This window comes from Pleurodeles waltl, chromosome 8 (genome assembly GCF_031143425.1).
Source record: "Pleurodeles waltl isolate 20211129_DDA chromosome 8, aPleWal1.hap1.20221129, whole genome shotgun sequence".
Classification (NCBI taxonomy): domain Eukaryota; kingdom Metazoa; phylum Chordata; class Amphibia; order Caudata; family Salamandridae; genus Pleurodeles; species Pleurodeles waltl.
The window spans coordinates 190,132,120-190,152,453 of record NC_090447.1 but is presented as its reverse complement, the minus strand read 5'-3'; the positions used below and the strand labels follow the sequence as shown (position 1 = coordinate 190,152,453).

The window sequence follows — 20,334 nt, the reverse complement described above, 5'->3', positions numbered from 1 at the left end:
CCAGGAGCAGCTCAGGGGCCAAGCTTAGGAGAGACCCGATCAAGCCTCAAGAGGAGGATGGTGAAATGCAGTGGGATTATACGGCCACCCAACAGGTCTTTTCGAAAAGGGATTCGGCCTGTAGCACTCTGGTGCCCCCCCCCCCACGGGCGACCTTGCAGAACCTCCTTCTTTGGATCTTATCTACAGGACAATGGTTCAGAATCATGAACAGACTCAGAGGGAGAGCAGGAAAATGAAAGCAGCTAGCAGACAGCTACAACTATCTATTAAAAAAGTGGTCAAATCCTGCCAGGATATTGGTGTACGCATCGCCACCATGGAGACTCGAACGGAGGAGCTGGAAATCGAAGTTAAAGCAGCAACAGCACAGACGACGACACAAGGGCAGCAGATCTCGGATATTCAATGGAAACTGGAAGATGCTGAAAACCGTCAGCGGCGGAATAACTTGAGGATCTTGGGTATAGCAGAGGACCTCGAGGGGCAGGATACTAGGGCTTATATAGCTTCACTTTTTAAGCAAGCATTCCCAGACTTGAATGGTTGGGATTGGGAAAAGGAGATTCAGAGAGCACACCGTTTTCCGTTAATGAAGAAAAAACAAGCTTTGACTGCTACTAATAGAGACCAGAGTTACCCACGGGCCATTATAGTGTATTTTGGTAATTTTTTACTGAGACAGGCTGTGTTTGAAAAAGCTCGCCCCAACTCAAAGGTGACGGTGGAAGGTGTATCATTCTTTAGTAGGCCAGACTTCGCACATGCCACTGTAGAAAGACAGTGGCGACTTAGGCAGATGATTGCTCAATTTCAAGAGTTGGGGGCGGAAGCCTACTTGCTAAGCCCTGCACGTCTAAAAGTTGTCTACAAAACAACTACAAGATTTTTTCTTTCAGAAATTAATGCGGGGGAATATGTACAGCAGCTGAAAACCGGTCAAGTTCAGGGGGTACGGGAGAAGGGGGGGGGGAGGGACTGCCGTGAATAGTTGTTTATATGTAAATGTATGTGATACTGATTGGGGTGTTTTTTTGAACATCTATCGGTTAAGGGTTTTGATCGGGAGGGTGAAGATGAGGGGCCGCGTGTATTGATTGGCAAGCCATAAGTGTGTGAAGGTGTTTTACGTATGGGTGGGCTAACGGGACTGGCAATTACCATCTTACAGGCTCAGAAGCCTGGCGATTCCATTTGTAGGGGTAAGGGTTGGGGGGTGGGTTAGAGGAGGGTGGGGGGTCACAGGGACAAAAAGGATAATGGGACACGCAGCAGGGGGTGCGGGGATGGCTCTTATCAGTGGAAAAGGTGTCAGGGTGTGAAAGTAGCAAAGTCGAACAAGGCACACAGGGGAACTAGAAGGATCAGCATCCATAAAAATGGGACAGCAAAGTGAAATACGTATCGCCACAGTGAACGTTTGTGGGCTCAATAATAACAAGAAGCGGCAGTTTGTAGGAGAGGTTTTCAAGTCATGGAATGTCGATATTATTTGTATGCAGGAAACACATATTCCAGGTACACAAAAGCAGCTAATGGAGTTTTATGGGTGGAAGCTAGCGGTTTTTACACGACAACACACAACCACTAGAGGGGTAGCTATATTAACTCGGATCAGTACTCTGGTTATACATAAACAATTTGCTGATAATCTTGGCAGGCTTGCTCTGTTGGAATGCTCGGCTAAGGGACTGAGGTTCACTCTATGTTCTATTTATGGATCTAACACAGATGATCCAGAGATACTGGATTGGCTTAATTTAGAACTTACGAATTGGGCAACACCTATCATAATGTGTGGAGATTTCAATATACATTTCGATAGTAAAGAACCCATTCAGGAATAAACACTCTACCTGGGTAGAAAAAACAAAGTTTTTAGGGCACTTCAGTCATTGGCCATTAATCATGGCTTGATCGACGTCTGGCAGTTGTGTTGCCCGCAGTATTCAGGGTCCACCTTTTTCTCTGCTCCTCATAAGAAATTAGTCAGGTTAGACTACTTTTTTGTGACAGCCTCTCTACAAAACCAAATAGGGGTCAATAGACTTCCTAGAATTATATCAGACCACAACCCATTGGTTTTGGCTATGGAGACAGGGAGAGAGGGCCCGCAGTTGAGATCTTGGACATTTGATAGGACACTATTAGCTGATCCATGAAGGAATGGATCCCTGAATTTTTTAAGATAAATCAGGGTTCTGCTTCTTGTCAGATAGTTTGGGATACTTTTAAAGCTGCTGTCAGAGGAGAAACCCTGAGTTATGGGTTAAGAAAGGAGAAAATACGCACGGATCAGCTAAAATTAGTTCAGACAAAGCTGGTTAAAGCTGAGCAGCAACTTGGGGAAGTGATCCGCAGTGGAGTAGATATTTCAGACATTCTGTGTGATGTGAATATCATTAAGGCAGAAGCCGCCAAGATTTTCATGGATAAGGCTGCTGCAAAATTTTTAGTATACCGTCAGAAATGCTATGAGTATAGCGGGAAAGTGGGCCAACAGCTGGCCTTAAGAATAAGACAAAAGCAGGTATTTGGGAGTATTAAAAGCTTAGTGAATGAAGAAGGGCGGATGGTACACAACGGTCCTGAGATTATGGAAGTCTTTAGACCATTCTATCAAAAATTATATACCCAGGTAGAACAGCCCCAAGAAGAGGAAGGGATCGATGCCGCGGGCAATGAGATATCAGGTCAGTTAAGAGAGGAAGATAAGGCAGCTTTAGAAGCACCTATGACATTGGAGGAATTGGATGTAGCAACTCGTGCCTTGGCAAGTGGGAAGGCGGCAGGGGGGGATCTAATTCCACTAGAATTCTATAAAGATTTTTTTTGTGGAGATATGTAAACAGCTACTTAACTTATTTATTGAAGTACAAGCAGGGGCTCCTCAACCGGCCTCCTGTGGGGAGGCTAAGATAGTATTTTTTTTTAAAAAGGACAAGGAACCCACTCAGCCTGGTTCATATCGCCCAATCTCTTTAATTAACAGCGATGCCAAAATCTACGCTAAAATACTTGCTAGCCGCTTGAGTTTGGTAATCTCAGGCTTAGTATCTCCATGGCAGCATGGCTTCATCCCGGGGAAAAGCACGGCAGATCATATAAGACGAGTTATTACGTTACTTGATGTTAGTGCAATAGCCAGGCTTCCCATGGCAGTAATCTTGTTAGACGCGGAAAAAGCCTTCGATCGGGTCCATTGGCCCTTTTTATGGTCTGTCCTGCGTAAAAATAACATCGGTCCCGGGTTTGTCAAGGCAATTCAACAGCTTTACCAAAACCCAACGGCTACGATACAAGTTGCCGGGCTAAAGTCGTCCTCAATCAATATTCAGAGAGGCACGCGACAAGGGTGCCCGTGTTCACCACTGCTTTTTGCACTATATATTGATCCCTTGATCAGGAAAATGATCCGGAATGGTCGGATCATGCCAGTCTCATTGAAAGGGGGGTGTACTAAGATTTTAGCATATGCAGACGATATCGCGGTGGTGACCACGGACCCCAGGACTGCTATATTGGAAATAGAGCAGGAAGCCCTGCAGTTTGGGAAAAGATCTGGTTATTTGCTGAACAAGAGTAAATGCCAAATATTGGTGAATGAATCAGTAGATTTTAAGGACGAGCGGGTGCTGACACAGGTACAATATTTAGGTGTTAAACTTACAGCAAACCTTGACGAAGTGGTGAAAATAAACATGGGCCCAATTTTAACAAAGACTAGGAAAGATCTCGCTCGCATTAACAATCTACACTTGTCACTCATGGGACGCTGTACAATCCCCCTAGAGATTGGGCAAGATTGGTTTAAATTAATAGAGGGATTGGTTAATAGCTTCATTTGGTCCTATACAAAACCGCGCCGGGCCTTCCATTATATGACTCTCCCAAGAGAGCAAGGGGGGTGGGCACTTCCCAATTTTAAACTTTATTATTTGGCAGCAGTGCTTCAGTATGCACAGATACTTTATGTTACGGATAGACCCGGGCAAGATGCTCTCCCTTCGATATATACCCTGATTCTGGGCAAAGAAGCAGACGCAGTCTTCCTGCGGATTCTGGAACCCAGCTACTATAAAAAGGTTAAATTTAAGGTAATTTATGCTGCATTTAAGGCATGGACCCAGGTTAAGCGCAAGATAGGTATAGGACGAATCTGCCACTACACTCCCTTGTGGATTAACCCCACGCTTCCAGCAATATTTAAAGACCACTATTGCTTGAGGTGGAGTAATCGGGGTATTCACAAAGTTGGGGACTTGTTTCACTCTGGCAGCCACCTCAAATCATTTGAGGAACTGAGTGCGGAATTTGCGCTGGACAAAATAGACTTTTTTAAATTTTTACAGATTAGATCCTTTTTACTAACTAGTATGACCCAAGGTTGGCACACGGATAAGATTAAGCTAATGGAAGTCTCACAACACCCCACTAGCTGCGGTATTAAAAACCTGTATCCACTGCTTTTAAATTCTATACAAGATGACCTGGCGACATTGGTTAAAAAATGGGAAGCACGGGTTGGAGCTAAAGAGACAGAGGTTTGTGAGTCTATGGAAATGGCACGGACTGTTTTAGTGTCTGCTGGCCCGCAAGCTCAACATTTTATGGTATTGTATAATTTATATTATACACCTGCTAAGATTGCGAGCTGGGGCAAAACGGCGGGAATTATGTGTCCACGATGCGGTTGCCCGAAAGCAGATCTCTGTCATATGTTCTTTCAGTGTGTAAAACTGGGAAGTTTGATTACTGGGATATCCGATATATTGAAGAAAATCTTGAAACAGTCTATCTATCTGACACCTCAAATGGTTTTACTGGGAGTTGATCATTCAGTCTGCAATAGTCGAGATAGATACTTTCTGTTCATAGCAATGTCAGTATTTCGTAACTGCATAGCATCTCTGTGGCGTAATGTTGATCCCCCACGGTTCAATCAATGGTTTTCACAACTCTTATCTATGTATCACCTGGAGAATAGCCTGCATGAACTAAAAGGAGCAGCGGCCTGTAAAAGATTCACTAGAGCTTGGGCACCTCTCTCCGTATGGCTCTTGGGCCCCGAGAACGTGCCGACTATATAAGTAAATTTATGAGATTCTTAAGAGTAGAAACTATTATCATTGACTCTTGTTTAGAATGTTTGCTTCACCTGTACGACAATATTGATGTATTTATGCTTCTTTTTTTTCTTTTTTTTTCCTCTTTATTATTGCAAACATGTAACCCGCTGCGTGTCCTTAAAAAAAAAAAAAACAATGAACAATTACTTAATAGGTGTTACAGGTAAGTCCCTTGTAACTGGTACCCCTGGTACCAAGGGCCCTGATGCCAGGGAAGGTCTCTAAGGGCTGCAGCATATCTTATGCCACTCTGGGGACCCCTCACTCAGCACAGACACACTGCTTGCCAGCTTGTGTGTGCTGATGAGAACAAAACGAGTAAGTCGACATGGCACTCCCCTCAGGGTGCCATGCCAACCTCACACTGCCTATGCAGTATAGATAAGTCACCCATCTAGTAGGCCTTACAGCCCTAAGGCAGGGTGCACTATACCATAGATGAGGGCACCAGTGCATGAGTACTGTGCCCCTACAGTGTCTAAGCCAAACCTTAGACATTGTAAGTGCAGGGTAGCCATAACAGTATATGGTCTGGGAGTCTGTCAAACACGGACTCCACAGCACCATAATGGCTACACTGAAAACTGGGAAGTTTGGTATCAAACTTCTCAGCACAATAAATGCACACTGATGCCAGTGTACATTTTATTGTGAAATACACCCCAGAGGGCACCTTAGAGGTGCCCCCTGAAACCTTAACCGACTATATGTGTAGGCTGACTAGTTCCAGCAGCCTGCCACAACCGAGACATGTTGCTGGCCCCATGGGGAGAGTGCCTTTGTCACTCTGAGGCCAGTAACAAAGCCTGCACTGGGTGGAGATGCTAACACCTCCACCAGGCAGGAGCTGTAAAACCTGGCAGTGAGCCTCAAAGGCTCACCCCTTTGTTCCAGCACCACAGGACACTCCAGCTAGTGGAGTTGCCTGCCCCCTCCGGCCACGGCCCCCACTTTTGGCGGCAAGGCCGGAGGAAATAATGAGAATAACAAGGAGGAGTCACTGGCCAGTCAGGACAGCCCCTAAGGTGTCCTGAGCTGAAGTGACTCTAACTTTTAGAAATCCTCCATCTTGCAGATGGAGGATTTCCCAATAGGATTAGGGATGTGGCCCCCTCCCCTTGGGAGGAGGCACAAAGAGGGTGTACCCACCCTCAGGGCTAGTAGCCATTGGCTACTAACCCCCCAGACCTAAACACACCCTTAAATTTAGTATTTAAGGGCTCCCCTGAACCTAAAGATTTAGATTCCTGCAACTTACAAGAAGAAGAGGACTGCTGAGCTGAAAGACCCCTGCAGAGGAAGAAAAGAAGACACCAACTGCTTTGGCCCCAGACCTACCGGCCTGTCTCCTGCCTTCCAAAGAAACCTGCTCCAGCAACGCTTTCCCAAGGACCAGCTACCTCTGAATCCTCAGAGGACTGCCCTGCTTCAAGAAAGACAAGAAACTCCCGAGGACAGCGGCACTGCTCCAAAAGAACTGCAACTTTGTTACAGAGGAGCAGACTTAAAGAGCCCTGCAAATCCCCGCAAGAAGCGTGAGACTTGCAACACTGCACCCGGCGACCCCGACTCGACTGGTGGAGAACCAACACCTCAGGGAGGACCCTCCGGCGACTCCGAGACCGTGAGTAACCAAAGTTGTCCCCCCTGAGCCCCCACAGCGACGCCTGCAGAGGGAATCCCGAGGCTCCCCCTGACCGCGACTGCCTGAACCTAAAGTCCCGACGGCTGGAAAAGACCCTGCACCCGCAGCCCCCAGCACTTGAAGGAACGGAACTTCTGTGCAGGAGTGACCCCCAGGATGCCCTCTCCCTTGCCCAGGTGGTGGCTACCCCGAGGAGCCCCCCCCCCTTGCCTGCCTGCACCGCTGAAGAGACCCCTTGGTCTCCCATTGAAACCTACAGAGAACCCGACGCTTGTTTACACACTGCACCCAGCCGCCCCCGCGCTGCTGAGGGTGTACTTTTTGTGCTGACTTGTGTCCCCCCCGGTGCCCTACAAAACCCCCCTGGTCTGCCCTCCGAAGACGCGGGTACTTACCTGCTGGCAGACTGGAACCGGGGCACCCCCTTCTCTCCATTGAAGCCTATGTGTTTTGGGCACCTCTTTGACCTCTGCACTTTACCAGCCCTGAGCTGCTGGTGTGGTAACTTTGGGGTTGCTCTGAACCCCCAACTGTGGGCTACCTTGGACCCAAAACTGTGACCTGTAAGTGATTTACTTACCTGACAAAACTAACAAAAACTTACCTCCCCCAGGAACTGTGAAAATTGCAGTGTCCACTTTTAAAACAGCTATTTGTGTTTTATGTGAAAAGTATATATGCTACTGTAATGATTCAAAGTTCCTAAAGTACTTACCTGCAATACCTTTCAAATGAGATATTACATGTAGAAATTGAACCTGTGGTTCTTAAAATAAACTAAGAAAAGATATTTTTCTATAACAAAACCTATTGGCTGGATTTGTCTCTGAGTGTGTGTTCCTCATTTATTGCCTGTGTGTATGTACAACAAATGCTTAACACTACTCCTTTGATAAGCCTACTGCTCGACCACACTACCACAAAATAGAGCATTAGTATTATCTCTTTTTGCCACTATCTTACCTCTAAGGGGAACCCTTGGACTCTGTGCATGCTATTCCTTACTTTGAAATAGCACATACAGAGCCAACTTCCTACACATAGGAACTGCTTTTTCACTACACTAAAATACTGAATATTTCATGACTAAGTGGGGGACACAATAGTCTATTCAATACCTATTAAGGGAAGTGCTGGAGAAGAATTGTGATTTCAGTACTCAAACAAAGCTGTGGGACAAAATATATAAGGATGGACCTACGCTTACCTTGGAAACCTTGTTTCAATATAGTACAATGGATTCTGCAAGGCATCACCAGCACTTTCAGTTTCTTAAGAGGCACAAGTGACTTTATTATACTGTTACTAATTAAACAGATATTTGTTTATTTTTAATGGCACAGCAGACCCACATGATGACCCTCTCAAATCCACTGTAGAAGATCAAACAAATGGTACAGGGCAGCACAGAAGCGTGCTTTTCTATATTTAAAGTTTTTCTCTCCACATGGAGGAATATGTGATGATCATTTACCTTGCCCACAAAGGAAAAGCATTCACTATTAACTTTCAAACAAGTGGTATGTATGTTATTGGATAGAAAAATATTTGCAAAATGTTTTTTTTAATTGTTTACGTTTGTGAAGCTTCCCTGAATTTTGTACAGCTATACATTCTCACCATAATAATGCGGTTTCCTGCTGCTACCCCCAAATCTATAACCCTGGACTATGTGCAAAACTAAAGCATTCGGGAAAACTGAGAAAAACCAGAGGGAGTGAGTGAGCAGAGGATTTAGTGTCACCTCTGGGAGTGTGATTAGGAGCAGAGTTCAGTTTTAGTAGAGTGCATCTTAGAATTTTCAGGATCAAATTTTCAAGTACTGCTTTAGCAGATCTGAAATATGTAATCTTTAAGGGTTACATTTTTTAGTTTGCATAATTAATGCAGTAGCAATTGTGTTTTACATTCTCAAACATAGTTTGCATATTAATGACATAATCTGCAGTAGGTGGCTGCATTTACCATTAAAAGCAGCACCTGAGTTAAAATGTTGTACCACTTAAGTTGGTTTTATATTAATGCCATTTTGAATATCACATTTTCACGATCTAGGTGAAAAGGTCTGCACATTTCACTTCCATTTGTTTAATACGTTAGCTGTTTTTTTCACTGCATATGATGTTTTCCCAAATGCCTTTCATTAGCTAATGAACAATTATTTATTATGTAGTAGACAACCAATAGTGAGATTCACATGGAAGGGGGAGAAGATGCCAGGATGGGAAAGCAACTTGTGAAAAGCCAACTGCACCCAACAGTCTGTCCAGTGTAACAATTCAAGCTCATAGCCGTGTGTGGATTATTCCCTTGCTCCTAGAGTCTAGAGCAAAATGATTCACTGTAGAAAGTGGGAACAAGCTGTAATGTTGCAAACAAGTGTTCTTGTTGTATTAAAATACTGTGTGTTGCTTAGACTAAAGAGCAGAAATGCTTGCTGACTTTGAGCTGAGAACACCTTTCTTTTCTCTGCTGATCTCTGCTGCCCAAGTGAAAGGGCTTCATGTCTCACCAGAAACCTTTATTTGGTTTTCTGAAGCTGGTACCAAACTTTTCTCGCTTAAACAAATGCCTTCTCCTGGTTTATCCTTTCTTAATTTAGATTAGGGGTTTCTTTACGGCACACACTCTGGATACTTTGTATTCTTTATGTAATACTTGTTCCTGTTATGCTCTTACTCATGATAAAATATTGGCTTTATGATCATTTAAATTTGTATTGACAGTGCTTAAGATCTACATATCTGTTTTACTAATTTAGATTAGGGGTTTCTTTACGGAACACACTCTGGATACTTTGTATTCTTTATGTAATACTTGTTCCTGTTATGCTCTTTCTCATGATAAAATATTGGCTTTATGATCATTTAAATTTGTATTGACAGTGCTTAAGATCTAAATATCTGTTTTACTAATTACTTTAACCGGACTAAATTTTGTTAATAAATGCCTTTTAAACTTACTATGAGTCTCTGTTGTTTTTCTGTGGAGTCACATTGGCTTCACCGTTATGGAAATGAATGTAAATGATTGCTACTAGAACTCTGTCATTGTGGATGAAAAAAGGTCCTTATGACCAGTGGCAGGGTTTGTATGACGATTACACCAGACGTTTGAGATTTAAGAATAACTGTTCCATGACATACAAACTACCTCAGTCATATCTGCATTAATTTCTTTTCTGGTAGAAAAGTTTATATTTAGAAAGTAAGCTGGGATGGTTGGCTTGCTGGAATTATGCAATATACCATACTAATTAGACATAAAAATCTAACATCAATGGCCTTGCTCATGATCATACTAAAGGAAGTTGGGGTACTGAAGTGTATTCATACATGTAAAATCAAACTTGCTTGAAGCACTGTGAACAGCAATGTTTATATTTATATTGGGGTTTCTGAGCATGTTGCCTCAGGTCTAATTTTTCAGCCAGTCCAACACCAGCTTGACAAAGATTCTTCCATCCCACAAGGGACGAACCCTGCTTTGAAATGTTTATGATCCCCAGTTTACACACCAAGAGCATTTCTGCCTGACCTGCAAAGCTTTAGCACTGCCAAACTGGAGCCCACCCTACCATTACGTTTCATTTCTTGGGGTGTGTTACTTTTCCAAGAGTCCATAAAAGATAATGTATAAAAAAAGATCAAGTGTGCAAATCTTGTTATGTCAAATTACCTCTGACTTCAAATGGGGACAAGAGAGTGAGGAGTCATAGGACTGTCAGATTACAAAGAACCCTTCACCAGCAGAAGATGCCAGTTGTGTTCACCCAGTGTTAATCATTAATGATTTCCACTTCTAGTATAATAACCAAAACCAGAAAATATCTCCACAAGGACTAAGGTAAATTGGATCTCCACACTACAAAGCACAGTGTGGTCACATGGGGGTTTCCTTGGGTCAAACATCAGCAGCTTTCACCTCCAGAGCAAAACTTGTGAAATACCCTTAGGTTTTACAACTTTCATAAGGGGTAAAAACTAACTTTCTACGCACAGGTGATAGGAAACAGGAGCGTGTGTGCATCCACTCTCCCAAAGGGGCCAGCGAATAAGTGTGAAAGAACAGACAATGGCAGGAAATTCATTTAGGGGTCACAACCACAAATATGGTTAAATGTGAGATAAAATTAACTGCCTTTTATCTGCGGAGTAATATTCTGATATAGTGTATCAAGTTAACAGCATTGTATGATTTTGGAATCTTCTACCTGTGACTTAATTAGAGTTAAAGAGTGTGTGATATCATGCCCTGTGAAGTCATTATGTACTAAAAGGCATGACATCACTTGATTTGCTGTCAGTAAAGGTCAAAGGGCCTGTGATATCATTTACATAACCACTCAGGTTTTACTGAAAGAGGTCAGTGGTCAAGCAGGCAAGATGTGATAACGACATTTAAATAACCGAGGGAAATAACACTATAGAAAATGTGGTGTGGAATTTTCAGAGGAGCACGATTCTAGACAAATGTGTCATTGGGTATGAATTCTTGAAGGAAAAAAGGGTTCAGAAGTAAAATAGCACATTTCAACTTTATGACAAGTTGTTTGACACATAGAATGGTATTTCAGTAGAAGAGGCTAGTACAAAATATGAAAAATAATTCAGATATAGCTCACATCAGACACAAGGGAGTAATCACAGTACAGAGGCGACAACTGAGACAGGACTATATTAGTAACAGTTAGTTACTCTAATTAGTAATCAGAAATGTTTGGCGCCCTATTGAAGACAATGGATTGTTCTGGGCTTCTAATGGCTGGTAGAAGCCCGGAGCTCCAACATTCCAATGTTGTCGTTCACAGCTGTTGCCTGTGAACAAAGGCCTCACAGAGCCAGAGGGGATTTCAGTCCTCTTGGGCTCTGTGAGACCTTTGTTTTATTTATTAGAACATTCTGCCCTCTAGTGGCGGAATGTTCTAATAGCCTTATAGCCCTCCTGTAGCTGCGCTAAACCAGCATTAAAGTCCAACTCCCTTGTTAAAGGCCCTCACCGAAGGTTGGAGCGGGCCTTTAATTGCCGACATAGCCCATTATGGCAGACTATAAGGCTATATTACATTGCTGCAAAAGGAAAATGATTAGACTAAATGGGTTAATATAGCCTTAGATCCTGCCGTAGTGGGCTACAAGCCTTTAAAAGCCCACTCCAGGGTTTAACAATGTAGTGGGACATTAATGGCCAGTATAGTCCAGATACAAAGGTCTATAAAGCTATTAGCACATTCCACCACTAGAGGGGAGATGTTTTAATAAATAAAACAAAGGCCTCACAGAGCCAGAGAGACTGAAATTCCCTCGGGCTCCGAGAGACTTTTGTTCACAGCTGCTGCTGTGAAGAAAAAACATTGGAATGTTGAGACTCTGGGCTTTTACCAGCGATCAGAAGCCCCTAGCACTCTATTGTCTCCAATGGAGCTCTCAACATTCCAATGTTCTAGTATGGGTTAATGTATTAAGAGGAAAATCACAAAATACTGACAAAAACAGAACTAGCAGAAAAGTCAATAAAAAAATAAAAAAAACTATCCTGATAAGCAAGTGGTCATTTGGTACAGTCCTATGTAGAAATGTCCATAGATACGCACCCTTCTCATGGAGCCACAGAAAAAAATGCAATTAAAAGTAGGAGACAAAATGTAAACATTCATAAAAACACAGCTTGCATCTTCTTTACTATTTCATTTAAATGTTCTTCATGGATGTATTGTTTAAATTGTTCAGGAACAGTGCTCTGGGTTTTTAGCAGCAGTCACCTAATGCCAAGATTACATTTCACGCTGCTGTGTTACTTGATATATCCTGTCTTGCCTTCCCTTGAAGAAGGGGCCACAGAGGCAGAGACCCAACCAACCTCCAGTTGGACCAGAAATGAAGTTCATTTGAGGGCTATGACTAACTACAAACACTAATCAAGTGTACCACAACAAAAGAAAAACTAGAGAAAAAGCAGCATCTACGAGCACAGAAATGTGATAATCCTTTAACTGTTCTCACCTTTAACCAGAACCTTTGGAACTTTTGTGTGGCTGGCACAGAAGGCACTGTACAATTTGAAGCGGTCGGCATAATAAAGAAAGGATCCACCCAGAGAAAACAAGACTTTCTAAGAAAAAATAAATAAAAATAAAACACAAATATATGTTTTCCATACAACCATTTTTTCTCCTGCAAAAGTACATCTGCTAGTCTACCCAATATTAGGAGTCGTTAAAACATGACACAGCAGCAAAAACACACTACTTTCAAACGTGTATTCATAACAGCCTTAAATGTAGTTAGTGCTTATTGTTAATATTTCCACCTTAAATATCTATTTGGCTTTACTATGGCCCACCTACTCACATTACTCTTGTGATCACCACCTAGGTTGTGTCCTGTCCTCTCATTGACTTTTCCTCTAATCTCTCTGTCACTAACAAGATCCTGTCTTTGCCTATCATTCAATGTTAAACCCTGATGGTATTGTGTCTGTTTGTTCTGCTGCTTTCAATGTAATACTGCATTGATAGTTTTGCCCTAGATTAAATAGCATGGTTTACATAATTAATGTTTTGAAATACCATATTTGAAGCCCTCATATGCCTGTGGCTATGCAGAGGCTCCAGTTCTCCTAAGCTCCCACAAATCAAATTCAGTTCTCAGTTTCACATCATGTTCTTACTTGTGATACACTAGGTATGGTGTAAGGAGTTGCCCTACTATCTAAGGAAAGGGTTACTGACCAGTATGAGTAGTTTTGCAGCCTGAAGTTTATTTTGGATCCACACGCTGTGCATTTATTCTGCCATTTACTGGTTGGGTCCGAAATCGTGTTTTGTCCTTTTTCTGTCTCTTTTTTTGTGAGCATTGTCGACCACCATTTGGTGGTAAGTTCATCCCTTGTGTGATGTCAGATGGTGCCCTGGAAGTTTCTATGATCGTCGACATATTCAGATAGATGTTTTTTTTGTTCTTTTTTGCTTCTTTTCTTTTTCTCCTTTTCTCTTGCTCTTTATGTGTTCTGTGAATTTCCTTGTGCTTTGAGCCACTGTTCTCCTCCCCCATTTGCTTTGTCCCCTCATTTTCAGGAAGGCAGACAGGTCACATGTGAACTCAGAAAAGACTTCAGGCTGCAAAACTACTCCTACTGATAAACAGCCATTTAGTTTTGCAGCATAAATCATTTTCTGGATTCAACTGCTGTGCATCTGGTTATGTAGCAGTGTTTGGAGTCATGGGAAGGATGGGTTGAAATCTGGGTGATTCTGCAAATAGGTGTCATAGTACGTTTTGTCCCACCTGTGCTTTGTTCAAATGGATGCCCACACAGAAATGCATTGTTAAGGTATGTGGAGATGCCCAGGTTGCAGCAGTGCAAATGTTGGCAAGTAGAACATTTGCTAGGAATGCTAAGGCTGCTCTATTTTTCCTGGCCGAGTGAACCTTGGAGCATGTGGGTAAGGTCTTCCCTGCCCTTGCAAGGCATATTTTAAAAGTTTCCAGTATCCACAGCGCAATTGTTCCCTTGTGTACCGACGCCTGCCCTGGAAAGGCAGACTAAGTGCTGGTTCTCCTTCCAGATTGCTGCTGTCTCCTGTAGGTAGTGCATGAGTGCTCTTCATACGTCCAAGGTATGAAGTCCCCTCTCTGCTTGAGTTTATGGGACCTGAAAGAAGGCAGGTAGTTGGATGTTCTGTTTGATGTGGAAAGGTGATAGCACCTTTGATAGGAACTGTGGGTTCGTTCTTGGACAACTTTGTCCTTGAAGATTTGAAAGTATGGTTCTAGGACTGTCCATGCTGCAGTTCGCTGACCCTTAGGAGTGACATGATGGTTAGTTATGCTGTCCTTGGGGTTAAAAACTTAATTTCTGTCCTGTGCATTGGTTTAAATGATCTATCATGAGCTGTATGAGTACTGTAGTCTGGTTTAACATGGGCACTTATGGTGTTCTTGGTGGTGCCACTCTTTTTGATCCCTTCAGGAATCTTTTAATTTCTGGTAGTGTCAACAGGCTGTTCCCTGTTGTACCTCTGATATATATGACTAAGGCGGCGATATGGACTTTTTGTGATGTGTAGATCAGGCTGCTGTCTAGTAGGTGTGTAAGGTATGTGAGCTTTGCCCATGTTCTGCCTTTGCATCGTGCCTTTCTTTGTCTCTCCACCAGTGGATGTATTTAGTAGAGATGGCCATGTAGCACCTTCTGGTACTTGGTTTCCTTGCCTCCTTCAGGACTTCCATTGTCCTGGAAGGCAGCTGAAGGTGCCCAAACTATAGGTGTTCAGGGGCCACACCGCTAGGTTGAGAGTGGCTGGCTCTGGGTGACACACAGTCCGGTTATGCATGGTTGTCAGGTCTTTAATTGCCTTGATTGGTACAATTTGTCCTTCACTAGTAGAGCAGAATACTATGTCTGCCTGACCTATTGTGGGGTGGTTAATAAGAGTGAAATTCCTGGTTGTCTGGCCTTGACCAATACTTTTGGGAGCAGGAGAATTGGTGGAAAGGCATAGGCAAATCTCCCAGACTAGCTTATCGAAAGGTCATCCCCCTCGGACTGGCGGTGTGGAAACCTGGAAGCAAAGTTTTGGCATTTTGTATTTTCAGGGGTTACGAACAGGTTCCCCACGTCATGAATACTGTCCAGTATTTCCAGCTTTATCTCCAGTTTGTGGGCGGTGTTCTCTTGCCTGCCCACTTTGCCTACTTCTGTATTCCACTTCCTGGGAAGGTGTCACGTTCCACTGGATTGCCCACTTCCATATCTCCTGAGCTAGTTTGGAAAGTGTGAATGACTTTGTTCCCCCCATTTGTTGAGGTAGAACAGTTGTGTTGTTAGTCTCTATAAGTACTGTTTGCAGCTTCATACGCCCTGAAAAGATTTTAGTGCAAGGGTGACAGTCTTTAGTTCCAGACAGTTTATGTGTTTCATAGTTTCCATAGGAATCCAGAAACCTCTGGTCTTCAGATTCCCCGTTGGTGCTCCCCAACTGGGACACATCTGTTGTGGTTACCGAGGGAGTCAAGCTCCCTACACTCATGTCTGGCGGGTTCCACCATTCTCTCTCCATCTGAATCCTTGATGCAGTAAACCTTAGATCCTTCCACCTCCCCGTGGCTTGCAACCATATGTTGCAGATTCATTCCTGTACAAGTTGCATATGCAGTCTTGCATGTGGTGAGGGGAATGCATAAAGCCATCATGCCCATCATCTCATGAGAGTTCTTCTTGTTAGATTATGTGCCTTTCGGTAGAGGAGAGTTTGCTCCTCTATTGCTGACACTCTCGTGTGGACTGATTATGCTCACACTGCCTTTAAGTCCAATGCTGCCCCCAGGACCACCTTCACCCTCCCCGGGAGCGGTGATGACTTTTCACGGTTTATAGTAAAACCAAGACTTTGAAGTGTGCTGATGACTGCATGTCCCTGTGGCATTTTGTTGTGAGTTTGCCTCTACCAACTATTCGTCCAGGTATGAATAGAAGTGCATACCCTGCCTTTTCAGGTGTGCTGTCAATGCTGTTAGGCAATTTGTGATCACACTTGCTGCAGATTTTATCGCAAAAGGTATCACTCTGAACTGGTAGTGTACTCTGTCCGTGATGAATTTGTGGTATTTCTTATGCCTATGGTTCATTTGTATATCAAGGTAGGTGCCTTTCAAGTCTAGTGTGGCCATATTGTCTCCCTTTCTCAGGAGCAGGATCACATTATCATTTTACAATTTTGCATTTGTAAGAATTTGTTTAGGTACCTGAGGTCTAGGATTGGTCTCAGTGTTAAGTCTTGTTTTGGTACTAGGAAGTATGCTGAGTAACTGTCACCGCTTGTTTCTCTAGGAGGGGCTTTCTCTATTGCTCACTTTTTTAAATGTTTTCTTGGATCTCTTTCGTCATCTGTGTGAGTTCTTGTTCCCTTAATGCTCCTATCTTTGAGGGGGGACATTAGGTGGTGGTTTGGTGAGTTCTATGCAGTAGTCGTGTTTTATGATGTTTAAAATCCAATTGTCTGAGGTGACTGACCCCCATTCCAGGAGGAATCCTCCTATTCTTCCACACACTGGTGTTCTGAGGCAGGGTTGCTGGTCATTTGAGCCACTTGCTTGTACCTCCCCTTCCAGGTTGTCCTCTGTCGCTGGGCTTTCTGTGAAAGGTTTGCTCCCATCAGTGTCCTTTGGTTGGGACCCATACAGCTCTTTGTGTTTGTGCCTGCTTTTGGTCATTGAGTGTTTTGAGGCTGACGCCAAGGTGACTTCCGTGGTTTTTGTTGCCTTCCTCTTTTCGGTGTGTCTCGCTGCTTTCCTCATGGCTTCTGATCTTTCGACGTCAACACTCCCTTCGATGTTTGACTCTCAACCCTGTGCCGGCTCAGTTCTTCGAAGTTTTCTTTGTCGTCGCTGGAGAGACTGTGGTCCTTCAGAGACTGTTGTGGCTTTTGGGGGTGGGTAATGGCGTGATGTGCAAATTGCTGCTTCAATCTGGCCCAACATTTCCGGTAGGAATTCGGTGCAGGTCTCACAGCCTTTGGCGTTGTGATACATCAGAAGACAGATTACGGACCTCGTGTGGATCCCTCTGCACAAATGTATGGTGGGATTTTGGAAAGAATTTGAAGGGTGTGTTCTCCATATCTCTTACTATTCTCTCTCCTCTGCATTCTCTGGCCATGTGTAACCCAAGCAAATGAAGTTCCACTCCTCGAAGGGAGCTCGCCTCCTGGATTTCGATGTTCCTTGTGGCCTTCAGTATTTTTCAGTGTTCTTTTCCTTGTTGTCACACATGGGATGGACTTGCCACCAAATGATGGTGGACAATCCCCATACAGAGGGGCAAAAAAAAACAAAAAAGAGTCAAGGACAACTAGATTGCAGAATATTTGCACAGCATTTGAAATCCAGAAAAGGATTTGTGCTGCACAACTTTGGTTACATAATGAATGCTAAAAGATGTGAAAATGGGTGCATGTACAGATAGATAGTAGTTCAAAGTCACAACTGCCTATGTGATCTCTGCATAATGCAACAAATTAATACTGGGGAAGCTTAAGGAAAGCTAGGTAGTGCCCGATGCAGCCTGACAGATGTCCAGCACTGGAACTCAGCGTGCTAACGCAGTGGTCGCAACTTTTGCTCTGGTGGAGTGAGCACACAAGTCCTCCAGGGGTTGCTTCTTTGTCAATGCATAGCAGATCTTATGCACAGCACAATCCACTGGGAGATTGTTTGTTTGTCCACGGCCTTCCCTTTCTTGGCTCCAACATACCCCACTAAGAGTTCACCTGGAATGATCCTGAGCAGTCAAGGTAGAACGACAACACTCCAGCTGGTGGAGAGTCTCATCTTTCTCACAGGGCTGAGGCAGAGCGTAAAAGGTAGAAAGTTGATGGACTGGCCTACATGGAATGGGGTGACCACCTTTGAAAAGAAGAATGCTCAGGTCCAAAGGACCGGTTTCTCTGGGTAAATAGAAATGTATGGAGACTGAGATAGCTGCGCTTGCAGTTCACTGATCCTCCGGGCAGCTGTAATTACCACCAGGAGGGCAGTCTTAATGGTGAGAAGCCCAAGATGGTAGTTATGGAGCAGCTCAAAGGCAGTGCACATCAGAAAAGTAAGAATAAAATTAAGGTCCCATTGAGGCATAACAAAGGGAGCTAAAGGAAACGTGTTGAAGACCTTTAAGGAAACTATTTACAATAGGGGACTTGAAACTGGAAGGCTAATTTGGCAGCCACAAAAAGCAGAGATGGCACACAAATAACATTTCAAGGTCACCAATGCAGAACAGTGTTGGGCCAGGATGAGGATAAACATAACATTTGGGAAAAAGGTGCCGAAAAAGGGTCATCTTGTTTGTCTGTACACCACACTTGCTCCAACGGTCAGTGCATGCCGTCTTGGTGGAAGGACACTGAGCTTCCAAAATAACATTGCAGATTTCAGGCAGAAAGTCACAAGCTGTTAACTGTCGCTGGTTAATCTCCATGCATAAAGGCGGACCGTTGACAGACTCGGTTGGAGAAACATCTCCTGCTGCTGCAACAGGAGATCCTCCCGAAGGGGCAGCCTGACTGGAGGACCGATGGACATGTTCAACAGCTCGGGATACCAAACTCTATGAGACCATTCCAGAGCCATAAGGTTGACTTGGGCCTGGTCATTCCTGATCTTGAGGATATTGGCGGAAAGGCATACAGGAGGCCGGAGCTTCACTCGTGATAAAGAGAGTCTCGAAATAGAACTGCTTGGAAACTCCATTGCATAGAACTGCTGACATTGCACATTCTCTGTAGTTGAGAACAAATCCAACCAAGGCTCTCCTCACTGCTGAAAGAGACCTTGGACCACTCTGTTTGGAGACGCCACTCGTGATCCGCTAGACATTGTTGGCTGAGTTTGTCCACTCTGGCGTTCAGAGATCCCACAAAATGTTGAACCAACAGGAAAATGTCCCAAAGTCTCAGTCATGTCCAGAGGTGCAGGGCCTCTTACCAGAGGTTCCATGACTCCACCCCAACCTATTTGTTGCAGTACCACATGGCAGTGATATTGTTGTGAACACCTGCACAAGCCTTCCTTTGATGGAGAGGAGAAAGGCTTACAATGCCAGTTTGATTGCTCAGAGCTCCAACAAGATGTGTAGTGCGGATTCCACTAGAGACCAGAGTTCTCTGATCTCCACCTCTCGCAGTTGGCCACCCAAGACCAGGAGTGATGCTTCCGTCACTACTGTCTGGTCCTGGTTGGGGAAGAGAAAGGGGTCTGCCACTGACCCAACTTTGATTCATCAGCCACTACTACAGATCTTTTGCAGTGCCCATCGACATCTGAACCATGTCGGAGAGATTCCCCCTGTGCTGCGCCCACTAGAACTTCAGGTCCCACTGCAGTGTCTGCATATGCCAATGGGCATGCGTCACAAGCAGGATACAGGAAGCCATGAGGTCAAGCAGCCCCAGAGCCGGTCTCACCTAAATCCGGGATAAAGGCTGAAATATCAGTATCATAGCTTTAATATCCTTGACTCACCACTTGGGGGTATAAGCCCAAAACTGCAGTGTCCAGAACAGCACAGATGAAAGGGAGCATCTGATAAGAGATCAGGTGTAACCTTGGCATGTTGATAGTGAACCCCCTCAAGTGCAGGAGGTTTACCATAGTCTGGAGGTAGAGGATGACTGCCAGGGAAGAGCTAACCTTCAACAGCAATTTGTTGTGATAGGGGAAGACATGAACCCCTCATGTGGAACCCCTGATCTGAGCTGCAGCCACCGTCGTCACCCTCGTTAACACCCAAGGGGCACTAGTAAGGATAAAAGGCAGCACAATAAACAAAGTGGTCATGGACCACCGTGAACGACAGTTAATGCTGTGGGCAGACAGGAAAGGAATGTGGAAGTAAGTGTCCTGCAAATCAAAAGCTACCATCCAGTCTTCTGAGTTCAGGGCATGCAGGACCTAAACAAGTATGAGCATTTTTAAATCCTCCTTTTTCAGGAAGAAATTGAGCGGACGTATATCTTATATAGTACAAAAGCCACCATCCTTTTTGAGCACCAGAAAGTAGCGG

At 44.0% G+C, this 20,334-nt stretch overlaps 1 protein-coding gene across 5 annotated transcripts in view; it reads right to left on the bottom strand.

Annotated features, from left to right (window-relative positions):
- TIAM1 (TIAM Rac1 associated GEF 1) overlaps positions 1-20,334 on the bottom strand; it is a 537,211-nt gene that overhangs the window by 90,910 nt on the left and 425,967 nt on the right. For all 5 annotated transcript variants that reach the window (XM_069204046.1, XM_069204045.1, XM_069204047.1 and 2 more), the window contains one exon: positions 12,777-12,885. In XM_069204046.1, coding sequence (XP_069060147.1) covers positions 12,777-12,885 — 109 coding nt within the window. The remainder of the gene's footprint in view (positions 1-12,776; positions 12,886-20,334) is intronic.